The sequence below is a fragment of the Protomyctophum parallelum genome, assembly GCF_964188405.1.
Source record: "Protomyctophum parallelum genome assembly, chromosome: 2".
NCBI classification, from domain to species: domain Eukaryota; kingdom Metazoa; phylum Chordata; class Actinopteri; order Myctophiformes; family Myctophidae; genus Protomyctophum; species Protomyctophum parallelum.
In genome coordinates, this window is record NC_139699.1 from 52,906,807 (window position 1) to 52,924,969 (window position 18,163).

The window sequence follows — 18,163 nt, forward strand, 5'->3', positions numbered from 1 at the left end:
AACTAATGCTTGGAATGGATTCAGAATCATGAAAACCCCTAGTTTCATATGCCACATGCTGCTTAAAGAATGATGAAATTTGAACTGGTTTGCCTTATACAGATTGATTTAGTATTTATTTTTATTTTTTATTCAGCACAGTATAAAAACAATACAGTGAACATATAAATATAAGAAGGGTAAAGTGCTAGGTAGGCTGAGGCGAAAAAGCCCAAGGGGCTTATACGAGGCCTCGTAAAACACAATGAAACATTGTATACAAGAAATACAGAATATTATCCAGAATACATGATTGCAGTATATAAAACAAGAACAAAACAACAACAACATGATTAGAATACTTGGTTATCTACCGTACATGATTAGAGAAAAGAAGATGATATAAAGAAATATAATTAAGTAGAATTTGATGAGATTGCTGTATAGGTGTTCCAGCTGGGGCCCCCTGTATCTGATGGAGAACTGACACAGACAGACCAGTACGGAACTTTGGGAGATGTAAATGTGAAAGTGGTGCACATCACTGTTGAACTGGAAAAAGTCTTCACATGGCAAAAGAAATGAAACTGTCTGGACCAATAATTTTAAAATAAAGTTGCAGGTTTGGTATATTTAAATTAAAGATTGGTAAAATAGGCCCAGGCCGTAGCGTAACGGTCTGGGCACCGGACTGGTAATCCAGTCGCAGTGTGCCGCGGGTTCGACTCCCGGACCCGACACGGCCCTTACTGCATGTCATTCCCCCATCTCTCTCCCGTTTCCTGTCAGCCTACTGTCTGTCCCTTCAAAAAACAATAAAAGGCGTAAGCCGCAAAAAAAAAAAAAAAGATTGGTAAAATATTGAGTTGTTTGAAGAGGGGCAGAATGAGCAGACCAATCACTGTGGCAATCCTGCAGAATCGTTTTTGCATCATGTGGAGTTTGTGAAGATGTAGCTCTCCAAATGATATTGTAATATATAAGATATGGATAAATTAAGCTATAATAAAGAGTTGGGAGACAATTTTGATTAACCAGACTACGGAATTTGCCAATAATGCCAATTGATTGATTGATTGATTGATTGATTGATTGGAATATTTATTACGTTTGCAGAATTACAGTACATTTCAAGCACAACTCAATACAAAGACTGTTAACTGTGAGTGGACGACCCAATAAAGCATTACACTTGTTTACAAGAGGGTCCACCTTGTTCAAGGGTCCACCTTGTTCAATTCATCAAAAGGTATAGGACAGGTATAGGATGTTAATGGTATGGTCACATATTATATTATGCTAATAAATATTACACAGATCTGTGTACAACTTTGTATGCACACTCCCCAGAGGCCAAGGAAAAACGTTTGCCCTGTATTTTTCACATCTGCTCTTTATAGCGCGCCACCAGGAGGCCGACTTATGCGAAACATAATTATTTGTAATACTCTTTCAGATTTTATCAACATTTCACGCTAATTGGTACACATGATCTCTATAGTCATGTGATCAAGACGGTTCTGTTTGATTTCTCATACTCTCATACTATATTCCCAGTAGGCTCGAGGAAGAAATTCCACTTGACATTTCTCAAAAAACGCTCCGAGGGGCACTTTTTCTAGTTTGCACTCCGTGTGTGTCCGTCCGTCCGTCCATCCGTCTGTCCGTGGCGTGTATAGCTAATCTCCGTCACCGTTGGCCCGGCGATGCCAAACTCTGCTCTGCACACACACTCCCTGGATGTTAAGAGTTAAGACTAACCTCTGCTCCAATTCTCTGAGAAGATGGATAATACCTCCATTTACCCCTATGTCAACGAGTCTCTGCAGAAGGGTGTGTATCTGCATGCTGTTGAAAGCAGAGGTAAAATCAATAAAAAGGACCCTGGCAAAGTATATATATATATATATATATATATATATATATATATTGTGGAGTCTCGCCACAGTACCACCAGAATAAGGGGCGCGTTACTATGGCAACCAACCAGCCGGCCGCACCGACGCGCTCCGCCCACGGACGTGTCATAGACGCCGTCTTCCCCAGAGCGATCCTAAACCAGCTGTGCCTAATCCGGCCGCCGCCCGTATTAGCAATCGACGACAGCCGCAATCTGTCAGCCGCGCCCTTTATAAACGACACTCACACATAGCAGTGTCACTCGCTGGTTCACTCCAAGACGCTCGGGCAGCGTATGCCGACAACTTGGCTCTGGATGGTAAGTCCACACTTCTCTCACTAATGGATCCAGCAACACGAACTAAACGTACTGTTTGATTGTTTGTACCGCCACTCAAATCTGTCTTGTATTCCGCTTCATCAGGCTTGTAGGAGTGGGGCTGAAAGCACACACAGGAGTGTGTGCCCCCCATAAATAACTAAGTGTCGCCTGGAAAGCCGCACATACCTGGAAACCCTCCTGGCTCGGTTCGGGGACGAGTAGCAGAAGACGGGACCCTCGTATCAACCGGCAGTCCACCGCACGTTAAGGTCGCAGTAAGACAAACGTTCTCTCACTATCACACGTTTTGTTAAGAAGAGGCACTCACAGACGCTTGCGAAGCTAAGGATAATAAGAAAAATTGTGAATGAAGAAAAGCACCTTGGTGATGTTTACTGAAGAGAAGACAGATAGTTAACTGTGCCACGTTAACCCTGAAGACTGTGAAAGAAGAGGACCTTGTAAATGTTTATCGAAGAAAGCATATCCTAGTTAAAGTGTCACCTTAACCCTGTGAACGAAGACAGGTTTGTGTTTAGTTAAACCCTTAAAAGACTTTGTTGGCGAGAGCCCTGCCTTACTCCGGTGAAAGAAGACCGAGACTGTGATTAGAAATATAGTGCTCTTTTCTGTTAACACACTGGCTGCTTGTAACATACAGCTACGGCAACCCCAGTATATAGAGAGAAATCAGAGTATAAATGCTTGTGCTTGATTGCCTAGACCGGAGTCTCAGGCCCCAACCCTGTACTTACCTTGTGCTCTGACCGCTTGCTAACACCCCTCTCATCCTCTGCAGTGACGTATCCATCCTAGGAGACCGGACTTCAAGAAAGAATGTTTTCTGATGTGAAACTGACTTTTGTTTGACCTTATCTGAAATAAACCAAGGGGCGCCACCATGTGTCTAACCCCTGATACTGCATTCTGAGTCCTATTTCCCACCTGACCTCCCACAATACATATATATATATATATATGGGTGTAAGACAAGTCTAGTTAGCAGGCACATAAACTGTAGAAAATGATGGATCTTCCAAATCTAGCAGTAGGTAGCTGTGATCATAGCTATAGAGTCTAATTTCCTGTAGAAGTGTATATTGACAGAGTAATTGATAAGCTACTGCGCAACTAGACCAGCTAGAAATATTTACACAGCAATGATGAGTAAACATAAAATTAATTTTACTGCCACATCTGTTCCCTCCATCCTTTAAAAAGTAATCATCTCTGGTTTACAGTATGTGTGGAATAATCTGCCTGGACACACAGCTTCCTGAACTGTTGTATTCCCCTATCATAGAATGACTTTGCATTGTTTGTTTGGTTTCTGCTCATTCATGAGTCATGACTACGAGGAATAGGCCTATTAGTTTATCAGTAACATGGCAACTGTGCATTTTCAACCAACATTGAAGGGAGGGTTAAACACACACACACACACACAACATAAATTATATGAAATAAAGCAATATAAGTAGGCCAAATTTGTGTAGAAGTCAAATTCCCGTAGGGGCAATAAAGGTCCCCACACACCGAGCGCGTTTTTCTGAAGTTTAGCGGCGTTTCTCCATCGGTTTTCCGAAAAACGCGTCGAGTAGCCTACACGTGCAACCACCTTAATCATTCTTTCACTCACTCACTGTTTATTCCACATATTTTATTTGATGTCCTCAGATAGCTTCAATATCCAATTAGACAACTGTTTTAAGTCAACCCAATTTAGCTTTTAATGTATGCAACAAGAGTGAAAGGTGGTGCAAGATAAATGTCATTATTTCCTCGTCAGCAAAAGCTGTCTGTGTTGGGGTAGATTACCTCGTCATTGACTGTCAACTCAGCCAGTCCAATGGCTGCCTTCGAGTCGACTTTTGGTGGATTGGAGATAAAAGTTTATTCAAATGCCAGCTAGTCTGTGGCATTTAGGAACAGGTGGTGCTTTTCATATAATCTGCTTGAATGGTCAGAACTCCTCTGCCCCCCAATTGTAATTGAGATCATGCACGACAATGCAGGTCAGAATGACTGGCAGCCAGTGTGGATTTTAGACCGATTTAGGTCTTTTTCACCCTCCCCAATTGTTGGTGTGTGTGTCTGTGTGTGTGTGTGTGTGTACTGTGTGTGTGTGTGTGTGTGTGTGTGTGTGCATGTGCGTGTGTGATCTAATGGGAAATAAATATTCATGTTGGAATACATGAAAGCGCTTTGGATAAAGGTGCTATAATGCACCATTTATCATTTTATGTATTATATTACATCATGATTGTATAACACAGTATTACAAAAGTATTCGCTTATCTTCTTATGCACTTTAACCATACTTATTTGTCCCCCAGGGCTCTATAGGTCCACTATTATTTCCCAAATCTTCGGTCATTCTCAAAGTGGGGTCCAGGGACTGCTAGAGTTCCTTGAGGGGGTTCCAAATGGACCCTTAACTATAACTCTGAGTTGACATTGGGTCCTTGTTTGAGAGTTGAGAGACACTAATGCATTTAATCCAATGCAGTGAATGCTCAAAATGCACCTGACATGCTTAAGGAGTTCATGCAAGTGTGAGCTCTTTACATGAATTACAAGCTCTTTACAATGTTAATTTATGTCCTAATAAATTAAACTGCACTTATTTAAGCCAACATCTACATATGACATTAGTCGTAAGCAGATTTATAGTTGGAAATATCTCATTTGGCCCGTCTTGCCATGGGTCTTCATCCTCAAATCAAACTCTAATTATGTTCCATCAGAGGTACTCAGCACAGTGCGAGGAAGTATGTCAATGAATGTAAATTTCTCAGTCATTTTCTTGCTTCCTCCCCCCTTTTGGTCGTAATGTCTTGTAGGAATCTGATCAGATTTAAAAATGTCTCATTTTCTGAGCAGGCCTTCAGATAACTGTGATGCACTGTTACTTATGATCAGAAACTAATGATGACAATGAAGAGTAACTGTCTGAAGGGTTCACTTGGAATATTACTGTGTGTGTGTGTGTGTGTGTGTGTGTGTGTGTGTGTGTGTGTGTGTGTGTGTGTGTGTGTGTGTGTGTGTGTGTGTGTGTGTGTGTGTGTGTGTGTGTGTGTGTGTGTGTGTGTGTGTGTGTTTACATCTTAACACCCAGCCGAATGAAAAAGACATACAAATAATTTTTATACAAATGATAAATTAATAATCAATCCCTATAGTCAATATAGGTAAACACAATCGCTTTATTGATCATTAAAATAAACAGTGCAGAGATCCAGAAAAGGTTGAGACCTAGAAAGGATAGGCCTACTTGACCGTCATGCCAAATACATGCTGTACAGTGTATACAGTTAGTATACACCATAATGAACAATAACACAGGTGTAAACCTGGCAGAGATATGGGACACTAGTCACACTACTGTAGGTGAATTCAGTTTTGTAAGGTTCACTACAAAACAAAGCACTGTTCACGTCTCAGAAATGAGACTTCCCTTTAATCTTTTCCCCTTTAAACGTATTCACGATTAAAGGGAACATCTCTGAAACATGATTCATTGTGATTAAAGACATTAAAATAAATGGCTGTGATGTCACTGTTGAAGTGGTTATAGACTCTTTCATAACAGAAGAAGGGGATTGGTGTACATTTCCCATTCTGAAATGTTTTCATTTCAAGATGGAATGAACGGATGGATCACAGAAAAGTCATTGAATCAATTTGCGTTTCAGAATGGGAAATAGAATGACCGAAGGTACAGAGATCCAAGTAGAGTCATTGTACAGCTGACTATAAAGAGATAGATAATCATAACATAGATAAATAACATTAAAGTATGTTTGTTGGTACTAACTACACTACAGTATCAGAGACAATATTCACTGATGTGATTTATGTCTGCCACTATAGATGTATAAGTACCGTTTACTGAAGTATACTGTACGTGCTTAAATACAATTTTTAGCTTGTTCAATCTTTTTTTTTTTTTTTATAAGATATTTTTTGCGGCTTACGCCTTTTATTGGTTTTTTGAAGGGACAGACAGTAGGCTGACAGGAAACGAGAGAGAGATGGGGGGATGACATGCAGTAAAGGCCGTGTCGGGCTCGGGAGTCGAACCCGCGGCACACTGCGACTGGATTACCAGTCGGGTGCCCAGACGGTTACGCCACCGCCTGGGCCAGCTTGTTCAATCTTGTTCACGTTACTAGGCCTACTTTGCACATTTTTATACAAAACCCATATTCTATGCTGATTATACGCGATGCGCCACGTTATGAGCTTATAGATGTTATATTTTCTAAATTCGTTTTTTTAATATAAAAAAAAAAGAAGATAAAGTGTAGGCTATAGGCCTAAGTATTATTACTTAATGAATTACTTAATTTGGAATAGACTTTTAGTAAGACTTAAGTAAGAGAGCATCAATTTCCCCTCTGGGATTTCTACATTGTGGCCCAATTTGTGTCATTGTTACTTTCACTTCACTTAAAACCCATTTAGGCCTGAGGCCGATTCTTTAAAAACGCCTCTAAGTTTTCTGAAAAACTTCAAATATTTATATAGCAGCATCAATTTTTTTACATTTTTGAATACTGTACATACTGTACAGAACCCCAAAATGGGTTCCCGGCCTGAAGGGGTAAATCACCAAAAGGGGTTCCCGCCCAGAATGGGTTAAACCACAACGACAAGCGATCGACAAGCAGCGCCCACAACGTCTCGCAGCGCCTTGCTATTTTCTTTTAATTCTTTTCAATAACAGAAAATACACTAGCATAGAGCCCTGAAAGACTCCACTCAACATATGGGGTTTAAGTTGTTAAGTAAAAATCTCAGTAGGCCTACTTCCTTCACCACTGCCTAATAATTAGTCAAACATGGCTTGTGGTGACGACAGCTTGTGTGACAGATGTGACAGCCTGCGAGCCACTGTGACGTCGTGTCACAGGCAGCACCGCAGTGACATCACAGTACTGTATGCTTTTGTGAGAAGCCACGCTGTCCATCACACCTGCATGTGATGAGGTCACTGTTTACATCATCAGCCATGAGACACGGATTACCAAACTTTACCCACTTCATTTTGGAATTTAAAATGCTCCTCAGATCCTCAGCCCTAGTAAACAAAAAATCTAAATAAAAACTGCTATACAGATGCATGAATCGTCTTTCCCCGAACCTTGATCTCATAGAGCACCGAAGTCCTGACGTCACTGTCAGTAGAGGGCGTCAGTCCACAGGTTTGTGTACTGTTTATTTGCATTGAAATCCCCATTTCAATCTCTTCATATAATAACTGTGTTTGAAAAATAAACCGATCATCCCGGCCTTTTCACTCATATGGATATGAAGCATCGACTGAAGGTGGAAATGTACAAATATACCCAAAGAGTAACGCAATAAGCGCTAGAAACAGTCGAACAACCCAGAGACTACATTTCCGGGTATAGGCGGGGTGGCTGCAGCTGCCCGTCGCACAACATAAACTGACATGTTAATTACGATGTTTAAAAAAAAACAATGAACAAGGATGAACGGTTTATTTTTCAAACACAGTTCTTATATGAAGAGATAAAATCGCCCTAGGATTTCAATGCAAATAAAAAAATACATGAACCTGTGTACTGGCGCCCTCTACTGAAAGTGACGTCAGACTTCGGTGCTCTATTGCTGTATTGTTATATTGTATTGTATTATTTTCTGTTTTCTCTACTAGGCCTACAATTATTTGACTGGTCGCCTTCACACCAGAAAGCTTTACTGGATTAAAACTAATCCTGCTGCAGAGTGTCGGAAAGTGCGCTTCGTTTGGCAGGTGTGAAGCCTATACTCATTTGAATCACATGAAAGAACCGCATTCTAGCCTACTCCGCCAAAAGACGGGGCGCTTCCGATGGCCTGAGGCTGTGAGCCACTGCTATAGCCTTCAGTTATTACACCTATACATGTTCAAATCCCTGTTCTCCTATAGCTTAATGCTGGAGTGTTTCAACTTTACTAACTGAAGGAAGGCTAACACACACAATTACCAGGAGACGTTGACTGTGTGTGTCTGACTGATGGTGCAATGGTCTAATGATCAGTCTCTCTGTACGGACAATGTTCAAGTTCCATTGCTCCTATATAGAGCGTCGCAGTCCCTCCCCCTTTCAGAACGACGAGTGGCCCAGGAAATGAAATGCAATGCATTTCTCCCATAGGATTTTCGTTAAGTATTTATTTAAAGACGGTTACGCCGCAGACAAAGCCAACTCGGATCGTGACAAATCATGACAATGAACACAATGTTTTGGGCCGATCAAATAATTTATAAGAAGAAAAACAAAACAAATAGTGTTGTCTCCGGCCTTTATTTTCTTCTTTCTAATGATTTGATCGGCCCAAAATATTGTGTTCATTGTCATGATTTGTCACGATCCGAGTTGCCTTTGTTCGCGGCGTAACTGTCTTTAAATAAATACTTAAAGAAAATCCTATGGGAGAAATGCATTGCATTTCATTTCCTGGGCCACTCGTCGTTCTGAAAGGGGGAGGGACTGCGATGCTCTATAGCACAATGCTCGAGTACTTTGAACTTTTCAAGGCTTGAATAAAAAAAAACACTCAAAAGCACCAGGAGACATCTGCTGAATGCCCAAAGGTGCCTTGGTTCAATGGTGTGGTGCGCTTGGCTCAATGGTGTGGTGCGCTTGATCGGTTGCCTCTGCTACAGACAGTTGGAAGGTTCAAGTCCCATGTCATCAAGGCAGTGGCGGCCTTATACGTGTTTCAATCGTTTCAATTGAAACGGGCCTCGAGTCCCCAGGGGCCTCCCGATTTATAAAAAAAATAATTAAAAAGAATAAATATTTTCTGTAGGCCTACCTCTAATTATTTTAATGTTTTTATTATTATTTGTTTGTAGTAGTATTAGAAGTAGTAGTATTAGTAGTAGTACTAGCATTATTATTATTATTAGTAGTAGTAATAGTAGACAAAAGCATGTGTCACTCTCTCGCACCGCTACTGGAGAAGTATAGCCCTGTCGAAGGCAGCGCAACTAATATCCTCGCCCCTAAGGGCCGATTCATACTCCTATTTTACCGCTGTTTCGGCGCTGTAGTGCCGAAATGATTTCGGCTCGTCAGAAATTTTCAGTAGCACCGAAGAGCCGACTTTAGGATGGTACCCACCCCCCCGAATCTCAAATGACGTCAAATTGTAGGCTCTACAGAGCCGAACCGACTTTTATTCGGCTCTAAAATAGGAGTATGAATCGGCCCTAACACAGCCCAGGGAGGGCGAGAGAGAGAGAGAGAGAGAGAGAGAGAGCATGCACGTCTTCACCCCAGCGAGTGATAAGACAGAGAGAAAGGGAGAGAAAGGGAGAGAGATAGAGAAAGGGAGAGAGAGAGGAGAGCTCCAGATCCAGGCCTTACCTTTTTTGTCAACCAGCAACAAAGTGAGCAAACTATAATCCAAATTGTGATACAACTTTCTTGGAAATGTGCTGTTGCCTGCAGTGGCAGCCAGCAGCGATGTAAGATGAGCCTGTGCATTTCACCCTGTATAACTTGAACGCATAGGCAATCAAGACCATTCATTAATGACAGCTGTGTAGGGGTGAGGATCGTGTGATGATTCTAATGTACAGGATTCTATAGGTCACCACTTTTGGTGTGACACACACACAGCTTCTGTTTACAATGCGTTTTCAACACGTGCTGAGTTGACAAAGAGTGACAGATTTCGGAGAAGACTCATAGTTTATCCTTTAGTTTAGTAATTAGGCTGTGGAAGTATTCACTCTACTTTTGGATTTATTGGGATTGGCAATTTGGGGAAACGAGGAGGAGGTGGTCAAGCTACAAGACCACAAGAACATTGGTAGGCTCAAGGCTGCATTTATTTTCCTTTTTTTTCTCTTGAGGGTGCATGCCATGCCTCCCTAGCCTGCTGGAGGGGCTCCCATCATCCCATGCACTGCATGGGATGATGGGAGCCCCTCCAGAAGGCTAGGGAGCCCCGCTCAAGTTAGAGGAAAATGACCGCGGGGAGTGGGTTGCCAGGTTATTTTATAAGTAAAGTTAAAATAATAATAATAATAATATATATATATATATATATATATATATATATATATATATATATATATATATATATATATATATATATATAATTATTAATTATTAAAATTATGACGTCATGAACGGGGCCTCCCGATCCTTAAAGCCGCCCCTGCATCAAGGTGCTGGAGGACCATCAGGAGATGGTGCTCTCTCCCCCTGTTTCCTGAGATGTAACGGTTGGGGTTTATGTCTGAAAGAACCCTGTCCAGCTAACATTTTACAGATAAGAATTAGGTCAAACGCTTAAAAATGAAATAGCAATGCCTTTTGGCCCATCATCTAGCTGACAGAATAGTCTGTGTATTTGCATACTGGGCCACGATTATAATCGTCGACAATGGCAATGTCATTTTTCTTGACTTTTGACGATGAAAATACTACACACTATAGTATATTTGTTTAATCATTTTCATCTTTTTTTTTAATCGTCGCAAAAACCATGAACTATAGTTCATGGTTTTCGCAACGATTTCAAAAACAAATATGAAAATGATGAAAAAACTACATAGCCTACTATAGTTCATGGTTTTGGCCCATCATCTGACAGAATAGTCTGTGTATTTGCATACTGGGCCCTGATTGGTGGCCCAAAACTTGGTGGGAAAGTCCCTCTTTATGTCTGGCTTCCAGGCCAGTTAGAAAAGGGCACACTGAGAGGTGGTAAGAGTATATGTTAAATTGGACATTTTCATTGTAAAACATTAGCTGGACAGGGTTCTTTCAGACATAATCCCCAACCGTTACATCTCAGGAAACAGGGGGAGAGAGCACCGTCTCCCGATGGTCCTCCAGCACCTTGATGACATGGGACTTGAACCTGCCAACTGTCTGTAGCAGAGGCAACCGATCAAGCGCACCACACCATTGAGCCAAGGAACCTTGGGCATTCAGCAGATGTCTCCTGGTGCTTTTGAGTTTTTATTTTTTATTCAAGCCTTGAAAAGTTCAAATTACTGCAGCATTGAGCTGTAGGGGGAATGGGACTTGAACATGGAATGTCTGTACCGAAAGCCTGATCATTAGCCTGATCATCAGTCAGAGACTCTCAGCCAAAGTCTCCTGGTAATTTTGAAGTGATCTTTAGTTCGTTAGCCTTCAGTAAAGTTAATGTTTCTTAGCGCTGTTGAGGTCTTCTTTTGTATGTTAGTAACAGCCGGGAATTGAACCCTGGTCTCCCACGTGGAAAGCCGACATCTTAACAATAGGCTAAAATCTACTATTTAGGTCTGCTATATTACTTTATTATTTCTTTTTAACTTTTTTTTTTTTTGCATGTGCCAATGCAAATACCATTGTACTTTAATGCAAACCAAAGTTTGAATGCATTACTTGTAAGTTGTATCTGAGAGTATTTCTACAGTACTTCTTCCACCACTGTGCCAGTCACAATGTTTCTCTGAGTATTTGCTGTGTGTCTTTGTGAGACAGTGACATCTAGTGGACAGACTGGATTTGTTTTGAAGGGTTTACCTTCTCTTGACAGATCCATTTCACCAGCCTTGTCCCTGGAGAGAAGCCTACATATTAACATATCAGACTGTGGTTCGACTAGACCTCTTTTGCAAATGAGACCTGGCATGCGTTTGTTTTGCCATTATTGTAAAAGCAGTGTTGATGCCTATTACCTAGAAGATGTTATACAATTAGGATGCATGATATTGAAGGTTTAGCCGATATTGATAACCAATTAATTACATGGTGAAACGAATCAATATACCTAATCAAATTCATTAGTTATACAGTAACTGTGATTAGGCTAGACTTTTAGAGCAACAACTTTAATGAAAAAAGAAAAAACGTATTATTTGTTCTACAGGTAGAGCCTTTAGAAAGTTTCCCCACAAAACACTGATTGAAACAGTCTTCAATTATCACAAATGCTTCTAGCTTCACAAACACACATACGGTATTAAAATAAAATAAAACACTGACCAACATATCTGTATTTCTTTTGCAGAACCTTATCTGACCAATGTCGCCATTTAAGTAAACTAGACCGGTGCCCATTGATAAGTGTTCAGTGTTCTGACAGTAATCATTGCTATATACATCGTTTGTTCAGTAAACAGGTGTCCTGTTTACTGAACAGGTGTACCTGTCTCTCCAGCTCTTTAGTTAACATAAATATTCATGAGTTTCAGTCCTACACCTGCCATGTTGGGGACCAACACAGGTTTCAATGTGTCTGATTGGCATAGAACTTTAGTTACTTGCGCAAGCAGAGCGCGCAAGTAATAATTTCGCCCAGTCTCTTTCACCGTGACAGCCAACCCGCCATTTGATGTGTATGCAAAAAAACATCAAATCTGTGCCTGTTTTGCTGGGACCAGATTACACAAATGACCATATTTCTTACGTCATCATTGAGAGCTAGTCATACATATACACACCACGTACTCTGGTCCCAGCAGACTATATACATAATCAGTAAAAAATAAAATAGCAAATTGTGCCTGATCTGCTGAGACCAGAGTACGTGGTGTGTATTTGTATGACTAGCTCTCAATGATGACGTAAGAAATATGGTCATTTGTGTAATCTGGTCCCAGCAAACCAGGCACAAATCTGCTGTTTTATTCGCATACGCATCAAGTGGAGGGTTGGCTGTCACGGTTTTTGGCGCAAAGTAACCACAGTATACCGCTAATCAACTTACAACTTCATACTCTATATAGTGTATACGTATGTCTTACGTCACCTTCATGTCAAGATTAGGCTTTAAACAATTAAATGCAAATCCAACTAGATTACGGAAGTATTTTAGATCATGTATATTTTAACAAATGTATTATTACAGAAATTGAAGTTAGAGACACCTATTACTCTGATCATGATTTAGTATTAATATCACTATATTCCAAGATGAAATACATTTAAAACAATTGACAATTTAGAATAAATAATAGAATAATTATACTGTATAACATATTTTAATTCAGTTTATATACTTTTTTTTTCATCACATATCAATGATTTATTTTTCTTTAAAAAACTAAAAAGGGCTCCAGAATATATCTACATCGATAAAACTGTATTTCTTGTATAGAAAGAAAATTGAACCATACTTAATAATACTAGGTGTTTATATGCATAAAGTAGGTAGGTAGCAAATAGTTACACCTAATGATTATACATTTCAAACGTTCCTTCACAGAGATACTGAGATTTAACAGTTTACAGCGGTCGAAAGTACTTGCGCGCTCTGCTTGCGCACTAGTTGGCCATTTATGGCCTACTAGTGTGCAACAAGCAAGTATGCACTCGACAGAGTGCAGTTCTAGTTCTATATGCCACTGACTGAGTGTGCCAATGACTTGTTCTATGACAATTTTCTATATGACTACATCCAGGAGATGAGCGAGTGATGTCAGGACTTCAAAACATACTCTCTCCCTATGCCTTCGGCCTGGTGGAGAAAATGCAATGGGAAGTGCAAAAAAGGGACTAATGGAACACTACTGTATATTCTGATTATCTCTCCTGCATTGGATGAAATTGGCAAACTACCTGAAAATGTATTTTATTCAGAACTGGAGAAACAGGGAGAAAAACACTCATAGCAATTATATCAGAATATATAAAATGTTTTAACACAAAACATTGTTAAAAGAAAAGAAAAGTAAAACAAAATCACTTCAGGCACCTTTCAAAAAATAAAATGCTCAACAACAAATTGTTGCATGTCTGTAGTTAAGAATGTGAGTTATCAGCCGTGGAGTCAGATATAGCTGTCCTATTCCTAGCCGCTGTGGTGCAGTATGTCACATAAATGTGATGACAGGCTGCAGCCCTCTCAGGTTACAGAGGTCACCGAGATAACATGAGTTATTTACCTTTGCAGACAAAGAACTTAGATGGAAATTACCAGACAGCCCAGGCATAATGCCTGTGGTCACACAGTAAAAAAGTGTGATTTCTTTCTTTTCTTTTTTTGAGTGGTGCAACCACTCCCTTACGGAGCTATGTGTGTGGGTGGCTGGGTGGCTAGGTGGGTGGGTATACTATGAGCACGAAAACAGCATGGTTGTTTTTTACCACCTGTGCGCAACCTAACACACATAAACGATGCTTTTGGGTGTGCCAGTACAGTACAGTACAGTACAGGGACCGCCACACAGTAACTGTCATTTCTCAACCATTTCGGACGTGGGGCGGCACGCCGGAACCGGCCCGGCCCCCTGGGCGCGTAACTGTGGGTCTGGAACTCACCCCGGGACCCCCCACACAGAGTTGTACCACTCACTTCACACGGGTGTGATTTTTGTGTGTAGATTGAACCAAATGGATTCAGGTTCCATTTGCACACCCTCAAGAGTTACAGTTGTATGAGGATTTATAGCCTACCCACACCATATATCAATTGGCATCTAGAACAATATTGAAAATGTATTGAGACACTCAAAAATGTTGGTTTATCGGAATCGACGGACAAATAAGCCACAAATTAATATTTTATTTGCATCCAAAATTGCAGTTCCTACGAATGCAATACATGAATTGTGGAAGTATGAAAGCACATCACCATTTAACCACTGTACAACAGTGTCTTATGGATAAGCAACATTTGTCTTGATGCAATCTCTCAACAGCTCAATAATAGACTTCATGATGTGCCAAAGGCCTTATAAGGCCTAGCAAATTATTATTGAATATCTACTATAAAGTGAACAAAACAAAAGACAAAAAATAAAGGTTTGTGCACCACTCACACCTGGCCTGGACTGGCCTACTTTAGTGATATTTTATTCATGCTACAGTAGAATGTTTGTTCAGTAACAGGGGTCTGTTTGTCCCTCCAGCTCTTTAATAAACACAAAATACATTTTCAGTTGTGTTGTCAATTTCATCCAATCAGGAGAGAGGACCCATTTATCAGCTTCCAGTGTTCCAGGACCAATTCTGTCTGCTCATTTCTTTGGGTCATCACTTCCAATTTCACTTGTTTATCCTGTGATTGACTTCTTTTTCCTGATTGGATGAATTGGTATACATACCTGGAAATGAATTTACTGTTTACTAAAGAGCTCGAGAGACTGGGAGACCACTGTTACTGAACAAATACTAGTCTATAGCAATGATACTATCACAATATATCAACAATATAGAGACAAAAATCACTTACTGTACTGCACCAAGAGTCTGACTTAATTTACACATCCTACCTGGGTCGCATTTTCCCCCCATTCAGACTCATGGATTATGAAGCATCAACTGACAGCGAGAAAAAAAAAAAAATCGTCTTTGATTTTCGTCAGAAACAGACTGTATCAAATATGAGTGACTATCATAAACCATACAAAGCCACATCCCTGACAATATTGCCCAGACAGTTTGTTTATTTTTGGACCACAATGCTTATTATGAGAAGATTTTAAGATGACCCAATTAATGTTATCCATAGAGAAACACTTCTACGACCCAGGGGATGAGTGACTGATGTCAGGACGTCGGTACGACAGTAGATCTGCTATTTTCACTATTTTGGGTAAATATTGGAAGTGAAAGTGCGTGTGTGTATGGGTCTTATGAACATTGAACCAATGGAAAAGTTACCGTTTTGGACATCCAAGGTTTCCACCCATCCATCAGCAGTTATCTTTGCCCTTGATATCCATGGAGCACAATCGCAGCACAAGTTGACACAATAATACCCTACAATGATGCTCATGTGTCATTTTAAAAGTTCAATCTCTGCAGATAGCCGTTTTAACAACTTAAACCCCAGGTGACCGGAGTCACTGCCGGGCTCCAGTCTATACTAAGCCCTCTCCAGTATTCACTCAACACTAAATATAGCCTATATAGTATAAGTTCACAACGTGTCATATCGTGATACGTTATGGACTTGTAGATCTGCTATGTTCACCGAATGTTTGGCCCCAAAAGAGCGACGCTAGGGTTCAAGTGATTAACCACAAGAGTATTTTCAACTTTCTGCAGTGTGAAGAGACGTCTTCAGTGGCTGTCACTTCAAGCAACGCGTTAGGTAATCATCAAGCTACATTTAGTGACAAGTGACGACTGCGAGGAATGGTGGTAGTTTAAGTTAATAACTTAAGTCAATTTTCTTCTAATATGACCTTTTTCTCTGACCTGGTATAGCCAGCTCTGTGGAGGGGTCAGCAACCTTCTCTGTTAGACTAGCTACCTGCTCCCAGCTTCACACGGCCAGCCAAGACATGACGGATCCAGTTCATGGATTCAAGTCTTTGAAAAACAAACAAAAAAACAGCCATATTTCATCAAGATAGTGATCGACTGTGAAAATCTGTAACATTTCATCAAGATAGCGATCTATCTGAGAAAATCTGTGGCATTCGATGGCAACAGACACTTAAGCCTGGTTCATACCGAACAGCCAAACCTATTTCGGACAGGGTATATAACTACAAAATGACATTATTCAGAACTTAAAAACTCTCAGAACTTTCTTCGGATCAGCCAGACGAAAAAAAGTTTGGACGTAGGTTGGACCATTTTAAAGTACTGTATGTAGTCCCATTTATTTGGACTCAACACACGATCCATAGGTGACTCAGCATGGGTTATTGCTTAGCGGCAGTCTTTTCCTGATTCGATTCCGACTTCCTTGGCAGCCTGGGGCTGCCGGCATGTTTTCTACCAGGCTGGGGGCTGGAGGAACCGGCAGTCAGCTTGCGTTGGAGCAGCGGGCTCCTGGAGGGGCCCTTGGCCCTGGTCGGCGTCTGCAGGGATTCCAGGGCCTTCAGGGACCGTAGGCCCAGCAGACCACAGTAATAGTTGCACTGATGCTGGGAGGTGAACTGCTCAAAGACCCTGGGGTTTGCAGCGACGGGCAGACCTTGATACCTGCAATGGTGGTATTACTTAAAGGAGCACTTCACCCAGCCATTTTCAATGTTATCCTCATATAACCCATTTAGACCCTATACGTATACCAGCTGTTGTTGTTTTGTAATAGAGCACCGAAGTCCTGACGTAACTCGCTCATCCCGACGATTCCCCTGGTTCACGGAAGTAGTTTCTCTATGGAGAATAACATGGGGTGATCTTAATATCGTCTACTATAAGCGTTGTGGTCCAAAAATAAACAAGCTGTCTCGGCGTTATTGTCAGGGAGGTGTCTCTGTATCGTTTGCAACAGTCAGTCACTCATATATGATACAGTCTGCTTCTAGCGAAAATCTAACTAATTCAGCAGCAGTAACATTAGCGTTTTCTCTCAGTCAGTTGATTCTTCATATCCATGTGAGTGAAGCGGCCGGGATGACATGTTTATTTTTCAAACACAGTTCTTATATGAATCAATCTAAAACTCCTCCTATGGTGATTTCAATGCAACTAAACAAATACATGAACCTGGGGACTGACGCCCTCTACTGAAAGTGACGTCAGACTTCGGTGCTCTATAAAACTATAATATAAATGTAAATTGCACACTGTGTAATTATCAATTACACTGTGTGTGTAACGAGTCATTATCAATATTCGGTGTTGTATTCACAGTTACCCACCCTGGTGATTTGATTGAAATTGCAACATTCGTAATTCTGGTGTCGACACCTGCAAGACAATCACACACAGCAATGTTATAACTTTCTTTTTTCCCAGATGAAAACATCTGTTATTTTACATTACAGAGACCTGCACCCATTAGTCACACACATTAATCAGTCATTTCCATCAACATTTGGCTTGCATTTCTTCTCAGAATACTAATGCAAAGGGTTCTCAAAGTGGGGCCCGGGAGGAGGCTCCAGAGGATCCCCAGCTAAATGAGTTAAATATGGAATAAAAAATAGTTTACCCACTTATACATTGGCTATTTTTTTTTAATCGTTGGAAAAAATGTGGGAACATTTTGAATAATTTTGACACATTTTAACACAAAAAATATAATCAGATCGTG

General features: G+C 40.6%; 2 protein-coding genes across 3 annotated transcripts in view; both read right to left on the reverse strand.

The window, feature by feature from the left end:
* Nucleotides 1-18,163, reverse strand: part of ctsh (cathepsin H) — a 111,489-nt gene that overhangs the window by 20,891 nt on the left and 72,435 nt on the right. The gene's annotated exons all lie outside the window — the stretch shown is intronic.
* The window catches only part of LOC310854987 (alpha-protein kinase 3-like), a 35,704-nt gene continuing 30,912 nt past the window's right edge, over nt 13,372-18,163 (reverse strand). For both annotated transcript variants that reach the window (XM_083759793.1, XM_083759792.1), the window contains 2 exons: nt 17,769-17,817; nt 13,372-17,103 (listed from right to left, as the gene is read on the reverse strand). In XM_083759793.1, coding sequence (XP_083615919.1) covers nt 16,821-17,103; nt 17,769-17,817 — 332 coding nt within the window. In that variant the 3' untranslated portion in view covers nt 13,372-16,820. The remainder of the gene's footprint in view (nt 17,104-17,768; nt 17,818-18,163) is intronic.